At 33.5% G+C, this 19,721-nt stretch overlaps 1 protein-coding gene across 4 annotated transcripts; it reads right to left on the minus strand.

Moving 5' to 3' along the window:
- Positions 1 to 61: 61 nt before the first annotated feature.
- LOC130641923 (uncharacterized) lies at positions 62 to 13,476 on the minus strand. 4 transcript variants are annotated; one of them, XM_057448943.1, is made up of 3 exons: positions 13,082 to 13,470; positions 12,901 to 12,946; positions 62 to 5,022 (listed from the first exon to the last, which is right to left on the minus strand). In XM_057448943.1, the coding sequence occupies exons 2-3, from the start codon at positions 12,916 to 12,918 to the stop codon at positions 1,705 to 1,707; spliced, it is 3,336 nt and encodes a 1,111-aa protein (XP_057304926.1). In that variant the 5' UTR covers positions 12,919 to 12,946; positions 13,082 to 13,470; the 3' UTR covers positions 62 to 1,704. The 4 variants fall into 4 exon arrangements, with proteins under 4 accessions (XP_057304926.1, XP_057304927.1, XP_057304928.1 ...); XM_057448944.1 differs by having other exon boundaries at positions 63 to 5,022; positions 13,395 to 13,476; XM_057448945.1 differs by lacking the exon at positions 12,901 to 12,946 and having other exon boundaries at positions 63 to 5,022.
- Positions 13,477 to 19,721: the final 6,245 nt, after the last annotated feature.

Below are 19,721 nucleotides of genomic sequence, written 5' to 3' on the forward strand. Positions count from 1 at the left end.
AATATCTCGAGATCGGATATAGATTTATGAAAAAAAATAACAAGATTTCTAGACAACTTTCAAAGATCTTTCATATGAGCTCAACTTATTTTTTAGCGGGAGGTTATCATAAGATATACAACAAACAGATAATTCGTGAGATACAAAGCTCACAGTCCAACAAAATACATTAAAAAAATTATTTCATGTTATAAATATTATATTTCTACTTCATAAACACCAACTAAAATTTACATTTCCTTCTGTTGGAGATGCCTAAGAATATAGTTTCTACTAAAAGCCGTATTAAGTTCACTACTGTCCCTCATTTTTCGACCAAAAATCGAAAAAAGTCTCCAGCATTGTCATTTTTTAGGTTCAAACATTTAATATGCTTTGGAAAACATTATAGACAAAGTTACGTTAAGCCGACAGATATGATCGTTTTTTTTAGAGAGTAAAAATAAACATCCTAAAACATACATAGGAAACTTTCTACCGATATAAAATCCAAAAAAGGCGCGAATAATATACACACGATCTTGTGCCACATCGAAAAGCAAATGAGATATTTTCAGCGTTAATTTTGGCTGTGTAAAGAGAGAGAGACACGTGATGGGTTACTGATAGAAAAAAGCCTTGCTACTACTTAGAAAACAAGTTTGACTCGATCATCCCTTTGTGAGAATGGGAAGAAGTAATAAAGTGATTGAAAGAAAATGATAATGATGTTTTAAAATTTTTAGAAATATATATAAACAGGGTTCACAACATCCTTTGTTTGTGGCAGAAGCAAATATTATATTTTTTGTATCCTCTTTTTTGCCCAAACCCAACTTTTTTCTCCATTCGTAAATGATTTTGTGAATTTAAAAAACATAAACGAACAGCCAATTAATGCTCAATCTTAAATGAATAAGAACCAATAGGATAACCGAAACTCGTTCCCAGGCCAGTTTTTCTTTTTTATACCGGACAACGAATTCGTCTCGCATTCAATATAAAAAGAACCAAAAGGTCGGGGAAATAAAGTCGATAATAACTTAGTGTTTAATAACAAAGAACTAATAAAATTTGGAAAATTATAAAATGTCAGAACTGAACAGATTTGAGAAAATAACTTAGTGAACATTAGGCTTTGGATTTTTAGACTAAAACAAGATCGCGTGTGGAAACATCATGCCTTCTCATAAACGTCCTATTTTTCCTATATAAAACCCTTAAAAAATAAACCTTTGACATCTTTCAAATTTCCGCCCTTTAATAATAATAACAATATTTAAGAAACAACACATCTCTTTAAGAAGGTAAAATTTTAAATGTGTTATTCGAGGTTCGTAAGGTGTGTCCATAAAGCCATGCTTAAATGTGCAGAGGCATTCAAACAATACCTTTAAATTAAGTGCCAACAAAAAATGTTTATCTGTCGCACTGTTGTTTTAAACTCATCACAAAATCTAACCACCCAACGAGAGTTTCAACTTTGCAAAACAGCCTTGCAAAAACTTCAAAATCAATAATTTAAAATAAGTTGAAATTTTTTTAGACTGATAAAATATTAAGACTTTTATATTACCAACTCTCAGGTCTAAGTCACCTTGAGAAGATCAGAATTCAATAATAATACAAATAAAACGTATGAAAGAATAACAAATAGAGATTTTAAAACACATCTATAAACAAAACAAGAATCCAATCTATGATACATCAGTACAAGACATCTCCCTATATTTCAATTGGTTTGGCAACGGTTCCCTGGTTAATGTAATTCCAAAACTTTGACTGATTTAGAAATTTCGCATTTATTTTTAATAGAGACCGTCTGATCGATTCTAAATCTCGCATTTTTCGTTCCTCTCGTTCTTTTATCAAAGCCATTTCTTTTAATTTTCGATTTTCGGATTTTAAAAAGTCAAGCTGGTGTTTTTTCTTGGAATTTTTCGGTTTTTCCGACACCAATTGAAATACGTCTCTTCGTTTGAGAAATTTTCGAAAACCGTACTTCGCGTTTTTCTCGTCTCTTCTCATAGTCGCCAACCCAAGTCGTTTAATGTCATACTCAGTGAGTCCAGCTGCTAGCAGTAGTTCTTTCTTGTTCCATGTTTCAAGGGTAGTACACAGGTCGATCAGTCTACTCACAGTGACTTCAGATAGTTTCTCGGCACGTACCTCAAACTCTCGCAAATTAAAATGCTTCGTTAGTTTTATCATTTGTCGTTTCGATACAGTTTTAAGAGGCCTACTTCTTTTGTTGTTATGAACAGCATTGGTAGGTGTAGTGTTAGCCGAGTTCTCTAAGGTTGGCGCTGCAACCATGGGTTTAACAATAAACGATTCTACTCGTTTCTTGGAAGATGTTTTTCGCCTCCTTCGGCGCACAAAATCAGAACTTGAATAGAAATCATTATTTTCATCGTCACCAATTAGGAAGTCTATGACTGTTGAGTCCGTTTCTATTGATTCTGTTTTAATCGGCGAGGGAATGAAGAGCTTATCTTCTTTCTTAATGTCGTCTTCCTCTAGAATTGGTCCATCGTCTGACGATATATGAACAATATTTGGGTAAATAATCTCTTCACAACTTGATGATTGCGATTCCGACATTGCATCACTTACCACGTCGACACAATCCATTAACTTCGTTTTTACTTTTTCAATTTCCGGTTTGAGATCATCGTGGACATCGCTGATAATCCTGCTAAGAGCTGAACGAGGCGACTTCGGTGAAAATCGTTGCAGTAAGGTTGGACGAAACTTAGTCGGCGTTTTAACTTTATGTTTTGGGGTAAGACTCTTAAAGACTACAGCAGAACGACGCCCGGGACTCGGATTGATCACATGTGGGCAGCTGATAATATTACAAGCACAATTACTCGTTGATACGTCACTTGTAGTTAACGCGTCACTTGTAGTTAACGGAGTTGACATAAACAAGCTAGGTTTCGTCACAGGGTCCGTAAAAGATTTTGGAGCAGTGGGAGAAGTGTCGTTAGGTGATTTTGATACAAATTCTGAATTTACTGGACTAAGGTTGGCTCTACCTAAATGTGAGCAATTTTCTCCTACGCAATTACAATGTGATTGCAGTTTCATACGTATTCGCGGGTGCAAGGGCACAGTGCGTATAGCTTCGCATTCATCAAGCTCCACACCAGCCTTTTGAATGATTGGATCAGTAAGTTCATTAAACTTGAGGCTCATTTTTGTTTTCTTGTTTGGAGACAACGACTTTTGCGGTGATAATTTCTTTCTTTTCGCAGAGCCCATCTTATCAGGTAACCTGGGTCGAGTTTGAACAATCATTTTGACTTTATGATTTGATAATTGAAGTGCTTCGTTTAGAGGCTCTTCCACATAAATCATTGGAGTATTTGGATTTTGAAATTGTCTATTAGTAGTGAAGAGAATAGGGTGGGATTTCTCTGTTACTACCTCGTTTTGTTTTTGAACAACAGGCTCGATTGCAACGTTCCTAGGTTTCGTCAATGTTTGAATCTCGTTTTCGCTATGTGATATCACTTTTATTTTCTTATCGCTTTCTGTTCCTTTAGGCGATGTTACAGGTTTTTCTGTATTTAAAATGAGTGCAGGTTCCCCCAACAGCCTGCGCTTCTCAGCTAGTTTTCTCGCCACTTTTTGCTCGAAGGTCTCCCGTACGCTGTCAGCACTAGCGTCTGTAGTAACATTCACAATCCTATTGTTGGGTTTATAGTTGCTTAATTTTAAATCACGAATGGATTTAACGTCTTGCAATGACTTGCTTTTGTCGTGGAGAAATTTCGCGTTGGCTTTCTGCAACAACTTTTGGTGTTTAAAATTACCAAGTAACTGAATATCCACAACAACTACAGACACAGGAGGAACATTGTAGCGTTCCATGATTAAAACAGATTTTTCTTCTATATTGCATCGGCGGCGTGTGAAGAATGTCTTTTTAATTTCGTGGTGCTTTTTGCGCCCCGTTTCGCGTGATTTGTTCTCTGTTGCATTTGAATTTGTCTCTACTGTATTTAAGTTTCTTTCTGTTGCATTTGAATTGCCTTCTACCGCATTAGAAACAGAAAAACTCGTTTGTTTCAAAATATTACATTTCTTGCTTTCATCACAGCACTCGTTTTGTTGCGAGGGGATTTGTTCTGTACTAATAAACGGTAAATCTCTATCTGCAAAAGTTTTTGCGCATGATTGTGAAATCTCTATTTCAGTTGTTTTGCCAAGATCAGGTTCATGACGTTGATCTATGTCTGGTTGATCGAGTAAAAATTTAATGTCTCTTTTTTCAGTTGATACTTCCGTTAAGTCAGTTGGGTTATCATTCGAAAGTGAATTATTTGTGACACCTGAGACAAAATCACAAGTGTCTACCAATTCGGATTTAATGTTTTTTATTTTATTAGCTATAGCTGCAGGTTGTTCAACACCAACATCAACACAAACATCATGGCTTGATGAAGAATAACAAACTGTTGACACTTCTTCGACGTCATTAGTTGAAATATCAGTGTCGCTTTTTTCAGCGTTTTCAATACGTTTATTAATAATCTCACTGTTTGGTGGTTCAATAACTTTAATATCATCGTCCGAGTCAGCTTGATTATTTATAACTGTTTTTGTTGAAATCGACATTCGACAGGTGAAATAACTTTTTTTCTTACATGGCGTTCGCTCCACTTCAAAATGGACTTCGTCCGTCAAAACATTCTCTTTGCTCTCAACTGAACATAAAACTTCACCACTTTCACCATTACAACTAACAACAGTAGAGTCACAACTATTTCCTGACGTCAAAACAGTTAAATCCGTCACATCAGTCACTGGCGTGTTGTGCAATTGTTTTAACGGCTGTGTGTAGGATTTAAATGGACTATATGGTGCAAAACAATGGCGCCGAGCTGATGATGCCTCTTTATTTTTCTTAGGCGAAGCATTACGTTGGGGTGAATTGATATCTTTTACTTTGACCGTTGGCAACATACATTTTGGACTCAAGTCGTGAAGAGTTACTGGGACATCATTGGTGTTTTTAAAACTTGATGTACTCTCCTATGAAAAGAAAATATTTCTCAATTTCATTACTGAACTATATTTGCTGCAAAATGATGCAAATTGAGATAGGGTCTAGTCATGAAAATATTTTAGGAACTAAATAAAAAATGCATAAACACCCTATTACCAAGAATTGACAAATCATTGAATTAACAGACTGTCACTCTTTCGCATTAGATTTACATTGTGTTAGTTTTGTGTCTGTTTGAACTTAATACTACGGTAGCTAAGATTTCGGTCTCAATGTCATCTTTAGCCCCTTCCCTACTTGGGATGTAAATAATTATTATTCCTTGCAAATTTAGTGTGTTGTTTATTGCCAACTCCTTATACTAGTCTGGATTTGAGAAATTGACAAAGTTGAAACTTAAAAATGAAAGTTCTGATGAATTTCACTTGACTGAAGTATTTTTAAACACAATAACAATTAAGGGAACATAATAAAAAACAAGGGAATTGCCCAAACAAAAAATAACAAAAGGGTTGATAAATTAATTAAACAAAAATTAGAGAAGGGTATGGCCTTGGGGGTAAACCGTAAGGAAAATACATTGATTTGACAGTGGGTAAAATGCTGTTTGAAAAATGGTATAGTTTCTGTTTCACAGTTTGCATTAAGGATATGATAAAAGTGGTATATTTTTAAAATTTAATGCACACATTTTGAAAGAGAGACTTTCCTTTCTAAATCGCCCTTTTTTATCAGAATAGTACATTTGTTAAATTTCTACTAACTGACACCAGTTAAAAAGATTTTTGATGCTGAGCTGAAATTGTTTTTTAACTACCCTTATTGTTGAAAGGTATAGTCAAGAAAACTGACAAAAAAGTAACTTTGTTACTTAAATATTTCTTTTGTTGTTTTGAGATGATTTGTACAACTATAACATTCAAAACTGGTTGTTTTGATCCTATTTGAAGCTAAAAATAGCATTAGACAAGAAAAGTAACACTTTTTCCAGAAAGATATGTGATAACAAAGTAACAAGGCCAATGTTATGATATTGTTCCCTTTTGGACTCAAAATTTGTAGTTATAATTTAATAAGAAGTCATAATTTGATTAACTACATTGCAATAAATATTTTAGGTGAATTTTATTCAAATTAGGGATAAAAAGGTAACGTAATTTTTTTAGGATTTTCAATAAATTAATTTTTTTCATTAAAGGTAACAACATATTCTAATTCTATTCCTTGGGCTGCCAATTTTTTTTAAATCAGAAGAAAACTAAAAGATTGCATTGGGATATATTTCTTATGTTATTATATATTTTTTAACGCGTTAGTTACGTTAACTAATGCATAAAAAATATATAACAGACATATTCAACTAATTCTGAAAGCCTAATTTCCCTTTTTTTTGATAAAAATCGGCAAGCAATTAGACTTAAGTCATGTTACTTTTTTATCACACAAGTTTGCAATTGATAAACGCCATTAACACCCGGGATTGTCTTTTAGGTTCAGCAGCTTAATAAGAAAGAAAATTTTTCCTAAATTTTCTTTTGTATCAACATAGACCACTTTCCGCGTGACGTAGTTGTTTTAATTTCATGCAAGCATTTTTGTGTAAAAAAGCAGGACATGCACAGGGTAAAATGGTTATTAATAAAGATTAAAGATATTTTGGGGTAACATAAGATTCAAGACGAACTTGAACTAAATTTCAACTATATTCTTCCAAATATTTCTCTTTTGGATAGATATCTTTGATTATTGTTGTCTGTTGTTTATTTTTTCTGTCTACAGAAATGCTTGCGCATGTGCAAAAAAAACCGCAAACTGTTTAATTTTTTTAAACATTGGTAAGTTATCCATACAGATAAATAAGTGAGAATGCAATCAAGTTACATTTTTATCAATTACACATAATGTTTATCACCAATATTTATTCTTAGGAACCTTTTTTAAAGCTCACCCAGTTAATTTCCTAAAAGGGTGAATGTTAAAACTGTTGTTTTTTATTGATTTACGTTTCAAATGAAAAAATAAGCAATCGCAATCTTCAGATAAAAACCTAAAATTTTGAATATGTTCTTTGTTACAGATTTAACATTTTGCTTGCGTCATAAAAAATAACCGAAAAATACCAAGTTTCAAGTCATAAAAATAAATTTTCAAACATTTATAGAGCTTTTTATCATTTTTAAAAAATACGCTTGTTACTTTTTATCATTTCTCTTGTTTGAGTTTGTACAGCTATATCTCACACAAACTACAAGAATGGAAACTTCACTGTTATAAAATTTTGTTATTTTATTTTTCAAATATGTATTCAATATATTTATTGGAAATACCAAATCAGCTACACAGAGATAAAAATGTAACACGGTATACCAATGCTCACAATTGTCCAAAATCCTGCTTATGTTTTTTGAACATGTCCATATCACATATCACTTTATTCATACGAAATAATTTATTGAGATTTCAAAAAACTGATGTGTTTGTGTATTTTTAACTGAAATAAAATAAATTGGCAAACGATAGGTTAAAAAAAATAAAAAATACCCAGGCAATGACAAACTTAGCCTAATCTTACTTATGATTCTCGTATGAAATTTATGTCTTTCTTTTTTTAACATCATAAAAAATATAAAATATTTATACCGTATTTTCCGGTATATAACCCGCGGGTTATAAGTTGATTTTTACGACTTCCACTGTTGGTGCGGGTTATAATGTGTTAATGGGTTATGTGATAACCCATTTTATATTTTCTGTCATTGATTGTGAAATTTAAAGTTTATACATTCAATGAAGAAAATAGTACCAACGGGTTAAAATGCGTACATTAATATAACTGCATATAGGATATATCTACGTAATCTTACTTTAACTACGTAATTTAATTTTTTTTCACACAGTGAAATTGCTTTAAATTTCTATTGCTTGCCCAGGGGCGGATCTAGGGTTAGGCAGCCTAGGCAATTGCCTAAGCCTAGTTTTGTGAACTAGAAAAAAAATTCTCTATAGATAGAATAATCTAAAAAAAAACTAAATTATTTTTATCAATTTATTTTTGGCATCCGCCGAATTCGACTATGACGATGCGCGGCGTGCGTGTTTTATTTTACTCAAATAAGCAAACCCGGGGCGATCTTAGGCAAAATGTCTATTCGCCTAAAACGTCCGCGGGTTTTAAAGTTCCGAATGAATGAAAATCACAGATGGAAGAAAAAACGCCTAAAACGTCCGCGGGTTTTCAAGTTCCAATGAATGAAATTCTGGAATGTGAAGAAAAAACGCCTAAAACGTCCGTGGGTTTTAAAGTTTAAACGCCTAAAACGACCACGGGTACGGTTACATGGAGTGGATGTTTCTTTTTCAACATGGTTTACCTGGATCAGGTCCAATTGCAGGGAGCACTTCAAATGTCTAGAATATTAAAGCAATTGTATGCCACCTAAGTTAAATAAAGAAGTTTTGAATTTGGAAACCTTTTCAAATATTGAAAGGATTGGAAATGCTGGAGAGAAGTATTTTGGCCACGTGTGCCGTGTTGTTGTCTCAAACCAAACCTTTATCTTCCTCTGCAAGAGACAATAAATTCAGTAATACTTGAAATATTTTAGTTTTAGCTGCTCCTGAATTTTAGGCACTTTTGTGTCAAGAACTATTCTTAAAAGTGGTAAACCACCAGATGTTCTTACAAAACGTGTAATTTAAATCTTTTTCTTATCAAAACAAAAGGTTTTAACTTGGCCTTGATCAAATGCATTGTTTAAAAACATAAAAGCCCAATGCCAAACGAGATAGCTAACGGAGGCAATTTATGTAAACACTGTCTTGGCGGTCGAAAGATGTTTTGATGTGTATGTTAAATTCGGTATAGAGTATTACTAGCTACCTGTATGTGTATTAGTTGGAATTTTGTTAGTTTTTTTTCTTTAACGTCTTAAGGGTCACTGGCTTCGTGTAGGCTTCGTGTAGCCGTTTATGCAACTGTGTATCTTTGTTTCTGTTTGGGAGAGAATACATTCTTGTAAGATAACTAAGGGACAGCTCTTTCATGAACGCAAAAGTCCAAGCTAAATGTTAATAGATCTGCAGATCCCCTTTCCCTCCCCTAAACATCAAATCAGAAAAGGTAATCTTTGAATGTTGTCAGTCCTTGAAACCATAAGCACTCATCCATGTGTCCCTGCTAAGCAGGTAGACACTAAAAGTTATTAATTCTTTCTGTTCTCTAAGAAATCGATGTATACAGTATGAGATATAATTAAACGTCAAAGGATTCTACCTCGTCCCACCGCCAAATTTATACGCTTAGCATATACTTTTTTATTGTGATTGTCCCTAAGAACTTTGACTTTGTGGGAACTTTTAAACAGTGCATTTTATATGCAACATCCCACTGCTCATTTTAAAACTTTTAAGAACACGAGAAGATCTCTTTGACTTTCCCATGTTACTTTTAATTGTAATAATATTGCTAAAAACAAAAGAATGAAACAATACCTAATCTAAGAATAGTCCAAGTTTGTTTTATAATATTTCTTATTCTCATCTTGCTGAGCAATACATTGATATAATTTTGTTTTAGGATAAGATATTTTGATGTCACCCTGGTACCTAAGATGAATATTCTTCTGACAATGAAAATCACCATCAATTAAAAGAACACAGATTTGTTAATCCTTATAATATTGGAAAACTGTAAACAATGGATATATATCTGGTATAATCCACAAAGTTGTGTTTCATAAGAGGAACTAAGAAGGTGAAAAAAATCAATCAAAATAATTTGTATTTTGATGTCACCCTGGTACCTATGATGAATATTCAAGTAAATAACACAGAAGATTTGTTCTGAATCCTTATAATATTGGAAAACTGTAAACAATGGATATATATCTGGTATAATCCACAAAGTTGGTGAAAAAAATCAATCAAAATAACTTGTGAATATTCAAGTAAATCATAGAAATGATTTTCACGTAAAACATATACAGATCGAAACAAGAATTGCATGTTAAAAAACGTTCTGTTACAGACTGTAAACTAACAAAATGTCATGTCAACTTATGGATATGAGTAGGATTTGTATATATGTTGCTTTTTATATGAGAATCTTCATAATTGGCTTATAGTTACTAAAACTTTCTTAAAGATTTTACAGTATTAAAATATTTTTTAAACATAGTTGACAGGGACATGTAAGGGTAAATAATATGAGACATCTTAAATGTTTTGATGTTATTTTTCTAATTTCTAACTCTTTTCTGGCTTAATAAACTGCCTTTCTCTTGTGGGAATTTCATAGCATTAAAATTAATGCTTAATAGAAATTGGTGCAAAACTACACCAGTAACCCTAATGCTAAACTGTATTAACTTCATGAAGAGGTGATTACTATATACTTTTTGTACACGTTTATTATATGTTGCGATCTTACACTGTAAGTCTAACTGGAAATCTTTCATTCTTTTATATGCTGGTTTTCTTTGTGCATTTGCAGGTTGTTACCACAGACTATAATTTTCCAAACAATATTTCTACGTTGCACTACTGTTGACTATCTATTCCTAAAATTGTCTTGTAATGTAATTTTTTGTTGTATTGTTAGTTATTAGACTTATTGCATGTTTTGAAATGAAGCAAATCCCCAACTTATTACTTGTACTCGTATTATTTGCGCAAAACGAAAAAAGATGCTAAGATACTTAATACCAATATGTGATTCAAAGAAATTATGGAAACGCTAACCCTGTTTCAAATCGAATTTGCTAACCAGACGCATTTTCCATCCGCATGTTTTAACAAGGATAAAGTGGTAAAACTACGGGGGTTACTGTTATTTGTTTGGCTATAAAGAAACTTTCGTTTCTAATCTAGAAGGATTCTTAATAACTAAAAACCTTACTTTTGGGAAAATTTTAGTTCCTTTTACAGCAAAAACACAAAACGGCCGATTTACCTCGTACAACACCACAACCCTTGACATTACTTTGCCAAAAAATCTATGAAATTTTGCCTAACCAGAAAAAAATCCTAGATCCGCCCCTGTTGCCAGTGCTAATATTACGAGCTCTCTCTCTGAAACACCATTCTGGAGATCATTTTTCTTTTGTGTTGAATGTAATTCTAATCTATTTATATCTTTGCAATCACATTGAGCACATTGAAATGATTTGCTTCTGGTAATAGAGCAATATAGCAGGTATCATTTTTAGATTTAATTGACACGTATTTCACAACCTAGTGGCCAGGACTTAATTATTAATTCATGTTAAAAATATTGAAAAATTTTAAAATTAAAGTATAGATAATAATTTTCTTTTTTACCTTCGCTACCTTCGAGCAACACTGAAAATATCAAAAATAAATATAAAATACAATTGATAAGACACACGCAACTATCTGCCGCCATTCATTTCATCATGCACGCTGTGATTGATGAGATATAAATAGATAACAAAATTCTATAAACATTAGAAAAGAACATTCCGTACATCGCTGTTATAGACAATCCGTGATAATTATTATGTTGTTTATTTTTATGCGATAAAAACTTAAATACACATAAAAAACAGAGATTTTACTTTAGATTTATAACCTGATAGCATGGGTTTTTTATTTTTTATTTGTTTGTTTGTTTAATCGCAGGAAGCAAGAGTTATTATTGGCTAAAACTAATGTTTACAAATAAAAGGAAAACAGCATGGTCAAATTAATTTTAATTCATATTATTTTGGCAATCGGAGACAAGGAAGTTAAGACTGAGAGAGCCGCTAGCGGACACTCCGTTCTCGTGCTTGGGGTTCACGAGTTTAAGGGTCCCCACTTGTCTCCATCATGAAAAGAACACACGCACATGTTTACAAAATGATTAGGGAAGTAAAAATACGCTGAATTTTTTTCTTAACACGATGCGGGTAAGTAAAACACATCGATCGAAATTTTATGCAGGTTATACAAAGGTGCGGGCTATCTGATAGCATTTAGTTTATAACTCCCTAAAAAAGCTGAGCTGCGGGTTATACGATGTGCGGGTTATCTACCGGAAAATACGGTACTAGACACAGTTTTTGAAGTGAGATCGCCACCAAATGTTTCCTACTATTAGTTGGTGCCCAAAAATATTGGATTCCAGACCCTCTATAATGGCGTCAAAATGCCGTATTTCAGTTTTATGTCATTTCAAATACAGACGTAACACAACATTTTTTACAACATAACATCATAAAAAATATATAAGCTTTATGCTAACTTAACTAACATAACTGTTTAGTTTACATATAGAGACTTTTTAACTGCCGTTAATAACTAAACACAACTAGTCTGTCTTTTGCATAATGCTTACACATGTGTTGCCTTAGGGGAACTCTTTTCTTACTATGGAATGTTATTTATACCATAAACCTTGCCCCAACCCAACAAACCTTAAAAAACTAAAAATATATGTGTAAAATTTAAAATAGAAAAAAAAAGCAAATTGCGGCTATAATAGAGGAATCTGGGATCCAAATATTTTCTGGCACCAAATTATGGTGGGTGACATTTTGTGGCCACCTTACTTCGAAAACCGTGTTGCTGGCCCTATGTATTCTGTCTAATCAGAGAACACTATGCTTTTCAGTAAGGCGGACAGCTTCTAAATATTTTTTAGTGTCTTTACTACTCCACAAGTTATTTCAGCTTCATATTTTATTAAGCTTTTATCCAATATTATATCTTTATATTAACAGCAGCATCACTAAGATGTTTAAGATAGTGATGGCTACAACAGGAAACAGTTTAGTGCTCTGAGTATGTTACAAAGTCACGCTTATGGATTTTTTCATGGTTAACAACTAGTATATATCACTAAAGAGCCAACAGTCCAAAGGTTAATTATTTCAATTTAAAACACAAGCATTTAGTGTACATACCATTAAAATATTCACCATTTAAAACTGCAAAACAAAATGATTTCATCTGAAAATAAAGAGTAAATATTATAATACCCGTATACGTCTGTCCGTCTGTCCATCTGTCTGTCACACAAAATGGTAGTTTAGCTGCGCAGGTAGCGAGACACACGCAATGCGGTAAAAAAAAGGACGGGCGAACCTGTGGATTTGCGGGCTAACGACTAGTATATATACTTCTTGCAGACATCATTGATATAGGTCTAATTTTGTTTGAAAAGTCTTTAGCCAGAGGAAAAACTGTGATGCTGGACATGATAGTAAATTGCAGTCATAATTGTTTTGGATCCATTGCAACAAAGTATAAATACAGTTTCTTCTAGTGTCTTCATTCACAGACATTAAAACATCTGACAGTTGTAAAGTTTGCAGATTCAAAATGCATGTAACCCATAAAAATTCATAATCGAGAAGTAAGTGACTGTAACATTATAACTTTTAATTAGATTACACACCTGAGTAACATATGTAATACTTCAAGTAGATAACTGCAACATCAACTGAGCTGCAATAATGATTTAATTTTTTTTCTAAAACCGTAAGCATATGCTATAAAGACATGAAAGACATTCATTTACCTAAGGATATATATACATGTATGTAATAACACATTGAAAATAATTATACTTGAATGGTGGATGCAGATTATCAAGTAGCATTAACACAACTTGTTCAAAATACATAGAGCACGTTCCCAACATTTTGAAAGCTATTATTCCTACTCAACTTTTGATAATAAAAAACTTTCAAACTCAGAACTGCAACAGACAATTATGGGTAACAAGTATTGTTTCAAGCAGGTATACCAACAAATGTTTTTCATAGATCATGTAAAGCTCAACACAAAAGTTATATACTTAATGTAAACAGATATTTTGTATGAAAAGCCATTATTATGGCTGTGTGAGCTATTGTCTTGATGAAACTGTCTCTGGGAACAGTTTAAGTCTTTAGTCCATGCTATGCAAAAGACAGATCACAATGCTGTAACAGCATCCAAAATAAAGATTAATACATAAAAATGGTTTGTGAAAAAAGGCATACACAGGCATACATTTTATTTTGTACATTTCCTTGGTGTATGGAAAGGTCAAGATTTAAAATTATATCATAAAATCATTGTAAAAAAGGGGTTTTATAATAATAATAATAATAAATATTTAAAGTGGCTAGCCCAGAAAATCACAAAAACCTATAGTTAGTGGATTGTTTCCACTGGGGGCCACTAGAACAAAAAAGAAACAAAAAATGATAAACCTTAGACTGCCTCAGCTCAATCAAACATAGTAACATTTATAATCTGTGAAAATTGAAAAGAAAAAGAATAAAAAAAAAAAAAAAAAAAAAAAAAAAAAAAAAAAAAATTAAAAAATTCAAAAGTGATCTCCATTAGAATTTGCCAAATACATTAGAGATGGAAGTCTTAAACGAAAGCAGACTTCCATCACAGGTCACTTGGTCTGGAAGATTATTCCACACTTTTGCAGCTCTAAATGGGAAGGCTTTTTTGCCAAATTCCGTGTTGACCAAGGGAAGTGTGAACCTGTTTTTTGAAGCTCCTCTTGTTTGATGATTATGACAGTTTTTTGTCAAAAGGAATTTTGAGCGCATGTAATCAGGAGCAATGTGATTCATGGCTTTGAAAACTAATATGGCATCGTTTTTGATGAGTAAATTATTCATTGAATATTCCCTCTCTTTCCCAAGAAAGGTACGGACACATTTTAATCGTTTTTCTAGTTTTCCCAATCTACCTTGGGTGGCACAAGCCCATGCCGAGGAGCAGTAGTTGAAATATGGCATGACAAGTGCATTAATTAAAAGGTTTTTTGTGTGAGGTGTTAAACAGGATGCAATGGTTTTAATTTTAGAATATTTAATTAGTATTTTTCTATTTATGTCATTAATGTGCTTTTCCCATTGCATTTTTTGATCAAATGTTACCCCAAGATATTTAACTTTTTCGCTCCTCTTCAAAGGAATACCCATATAGTTGATAGTTTTGTTCTCAACTTTTTTTAACTGGCTGTGGTTGCCGAAAAAGATTGTTTCAGTTTTGTCCGTATTAATAGTCATTTTGTTATTATTCAGCCAGAGGTCGACTTGCGAAAGTTCTAACTCGACCTGGGAGACAAGGGTATCCAAGTTTTTATGAGACGAAATAATTATTGTATCATCCGCATATAGATGGTGGTAGTTTGAATTGATGACAGATTTTAAGTCATCAATATACAAAAGAAAGAGCAGGGGCCCCAACACAGATCCCTGCGGCACCCCAAAAGCGTCTTCATGAAGCAGATCTGATCCTGTGTCGTTTACAAGAGTCAGCTGCATTCGGTCCGTTAAGTAGGACTCGAACCAGTCAAAGGCAGCATCTCTGATGCCAAAACACCATAGTTTTTTTAACAAAATTTTATGATCAACAGTGTCAAAAGCTTTTTTAAGGTCAATGAGCACAGCACAAACAAAGTTATGTTGGTCGAGCTCAGTAAGAATAAAATCAGAAACATCGACTACTGCAGTTTCTGTGGAAAAGAGTTTTCGAAATCCGGACTGTCTGTCATTCAGGAAGTTGTGCTCAGAAATAAAATGAGACATTTGCTCATGCACTAACTTTTCAAAAATTTTCATAGGAATTGGCAAAATGGAGATAGGCCGATAATTAGTAGGATCTGCTTTATTGCCACTTTTAAAAATAGGCGAGACCCTTTTAGTCTTCCAACATTTAGGTACATAACCAGTAAATAAAGATTTGTTGAAAAGACTTGATAAATAAATACTTAAAACTGACGAACCTGCTTTTAGCAGTCGTGAACCAATTCCGTCCAAGCCTGTAGCTTTATTAAGTTTTAGTGATCTAATTATTTTTTCGACACTTTTGGTTAATAACAATTAATTGGTTTTTCAATTAATTGGTTAATAACAAAATGCAGTAAAATATTTTGTATAACACCTCCTCAAATGCCTATTTATAATCTAATGTCCACATATATAATATATAGCTATAAACATATGTTTAACAACGATTATAAGAACTTGGAGTCGCTTAGCTAGCTACATACATGAGGTATGGCGTGCAGGTTTTTATTAGGTTTCTGAGTAAAGCTCACTCTTAGGTTGTATTAGCTCAACAGCACAAAAAGCAAAACTAGGAAGCATTTCCAGGACAGTAAAATATGTAGCTAAGTAAAAAAATTTTGATTTCATTGAAGAAGAGGAATCAAAGATTATTTTCATCCTCGACCATATGAAAACAAGAAGCAATATCATGGGATATCTACTGCGCTACAACTGCTTAAAGTCACGTCACTTTCGAAACCGACACAGGGACTGACATTACTATAATCAACATGTTAGACCCAGCAGAATAAAAACAATGTAGAAATTAATAGTGAGAATAAAAGGTCAAAAATAATAATAAAATATACCAGGCAAAAAGTCTTTTCGGCACTACTCAGCTACAGGTCACATATAGTGTATTAAATCTGACGCATGCCCATAAAACCGGGAAGGAGAAGTGTAAAGTTGGTTTACACCACGGCCGTGATAGTTTTCGCGAACGCAGAGTGCAACTAACTTACAACACTTCCTACTTGTCGTCGTCGAACGTTTTCTCTATCTTGACATGGAGAGCCGACTGTGAGACATTCAGCATGGTCTCGTTACCATCGTTTTGAACGCCTTGCTAGATGCATTTGGTGCATCCTTGACATCAGGGATCTCTTGGTCCCTGAGCCGGATATTTACGGAGCCGTCATCAATTTTTTTTATAAATGCAGCATTGTCCTGAGAAAGAGGTTTTAGTCATTGAATCAGTCAAACTTAAAAAAAATATTTCAAAGACACATGTCCTTTTCGTTAATAACGAAATATAAAGAAATTGTATAACAGAAAACACTTCATTGATCAGCCATATCCTATTAATCATCTTAAAAGCAAGGCTTGTAAGAAGCATTTGACCGTAATAATAATATCGGTGGTAGGTCTATTAGATCCCGTGAAAGAGACTTTTTTTATGAGTATGTTTAAACAAAGAAATTGAAAAGCATGAGGGCCTAATGGAAAATGCGGTTAAGGTGGATTTCCACTTAAACGAAATTGATTGAATCGACTGACAAAAAGTAGGAAGCATTTCCCCTCTTACATTTCAAAATCGACCTGGCTGATTTTTCTTTAGTGGAAACCGGCCCTTGGCATTATTAGCGAGCCTTCCTGTGGCCAGTTTTGTGAAGTTGTGGCGTTGTTCTCTTCATATATTACCTGTAGCCTGTTCATAAAAAACTTCTTTGACCAACTAGATTATGTCTCGCTTGCCAAAAACGTTCAATATGGAACCGTAGCAGTGATGGAGAATCAGTTTTATAGGGTGCATTTTTTAAACGTTTTGTAACTTACTCCCCTCCACACTTAAGATTGGAAAGTTACTTTACTTTTATTTCATATGATTAGCCTTATTAACTTTAGTTGTTTCCAGAAGGCATAAAAAAATTACATTCTGGGACCCATTATCAAGTTTTAAAAGAGGAAACAAAAGACTTTTAAGGAAAACGAATAGGATATTAGGATTTATCAGCAAAAATTATTTAAGAAGATAGAGTCTCATATAATCATTAGAACAGGATTAATTGTATTTTTTTAATTGTTTGACTGTAATATTTAAAACTGCAGTGAAAATTTTCACTGCATGCAGTTGATATTCGTGGTCATTTCTGTATAAGACATCAAATGTTTGGCCAGTTATAGAATTATTGTATAGCTAAACATAAAAATTTGCATGTTTCTATAGCTAAACTTTGATTTTCATGATCGGAAATGTCACATGATTATTTGTTAGGATAGCCATTATGATATGACAGTTTGGACAACTGCGAATTAGACTATTTCTCCTAAATAAGCTAGCCCCGGGTTAACCCAAGCCATGTGAGGGAAATTGGGAAGATGGCACACTGTGTGGGCCGTTGGATGTTGCCGGGAGTTGTCTAGTAGAGCGCGGGCTCTAATTGGGTCTGCGTAGCTCAAAATGAGCATTAAATACTCTAGGACTCTCCATCTACGCCATGGCTCCTCCTGGAAATAATAGACAGGGTATATCCCTCGATATTTGTGAGGCTAGCCATGTAAAATATGCACATCTATCTATCTATCTATCTATCTAAATTAGGAGAGTTTTAATAGCTTAACTTGGAGAGAATAGTCTATTTAGGAGATGGAAAATTTTAATCGACAATATCTTCGCAATCTTTGTTGGTCCCACCAACCAAACTCGTTTCCAATCGACTAGAACAAGGTCCGGGGCGAGATTGTCCAAGTAGCTTATTTTGTCTATGATAGCGTAATTAGGACATCATAGCCTAACCATGCGGCATCTTTTTTTAAATCAAAGTAGTCTATTTCGGCGGTTTTTTAAAACACGCCGGAAAAAAATATTGTGCGCATGCGGATTAGCAGCAAAACAAATTAAAAGCAATATCTTCAAAACGCACCATAACATTTAGGAAAATAATACTTCTACATCCGAGGGAGGTTTGTTAGATCATACTTAACCTTAAAGATCGGTGCGACCACTGACCAGAAGGCTGTAATAAGCAAATTTAATGTTGATAGGCTAGTTAGGAGATAAATTTTGCCTAATTTGTCTATCATAGCATATTTAGGCGGAATAGTCTAATTTGCAGTTGTCCCTAACTGTATGACATTCCGATGGGAGAATGATTCAGATATTCTCCTGATGAATGAGAATTTGAGCTAGCTACACATTACCGCTTGAATGTAACTTTACATGTATGCAAGATTTACGACCTCATGTCACAATTTCATGTCTACATAAGAACCTTCACATATCTTTTGTTTACAAAAGAACTTAATTGCTTTCTATTGTTATCGTTGTGGATGAGTCATAGCAATAAGATTAAATTTTTGAAACACGATCTAACGAAGCTTTTCTAAAAAGTTACGTGTATTTTAGGCGTGAAATATAACATTTAGCTTTGTGTGAAGAGAAATAAAATTGCACGCACGCTTTTCGTAAGACACAAGCATCAGACAAAACGTAACATTTATAAACGAATGGTTTAGCATTGCCGTTCGTGAGTAAAAACGATAGATAAAGAAATAATAAACAATAGAACAATAAAATCTTTGTTAAATTTTACTTTCTTTCGTTGATCTCGTGAGCAATTAAATTCTCCTTAGCAATTAAATACAACAATGGGACGGACACACGCAATGCACATGAGCTAATTAAATTTTGCGAACAAGACATGAACTCTATTGTTTCAACATGCAATAAAAGCTCAAAAACAGAAGGTTAGCAATAACAACGAAAGTTCGGACGCTATGGAAGGACTGTGCAAAGTCGATAACTATCGTGTACATGTAAAGTTACATTCGAGCGATACTGTAGGCTAAAGTACTGGAAAAAGGTTGTTTAACAGCGCGCTTCGCGTATAGCGACCTTATTCTCGATCCGTTTTTTTACTTTCAACTTGTATCAAGAGGGCTTCGCGATGCATCCGTCTCGATGTCATTCTCGAAGCTATCGAGGCCACGAACACTTTTTCATAACAGAACTATTTTAAAAATAAGAGTGTATTCAACAATGATTGTGGATGTTTAAGTATAATTATACTTCCTTTGTGTTATATTTTTTTAACTTATGCATAACAATCTAGGGTATACAGCTAGCGTTAATCTTTCTTTTTTAGATCACATTTTAAAAATTTAAGAACTAAGAACGGCGATAGAAAAGCTTCGTTAGATTGCATTTTAAAAATTTAAGAACG

The sequence above is a fragment of the Hydractinia symbiolongicarpus genome, chromosome 4, assembly GCF_029227915.1.
Source record: "Hydractinia symbiolongicarpus strain clone_291-10 chromosome 4, HSymV2.1, whole genome shotgun sequence".
NCBI classification, from domain to species: domain Eukaryota; kingdom Metazoa; phylum Cnidaria; class Hydrozoa; order Anthoathecata; family Hydractiniidae; genus Hydractinia; species Hydractinia symbiolongicarpus.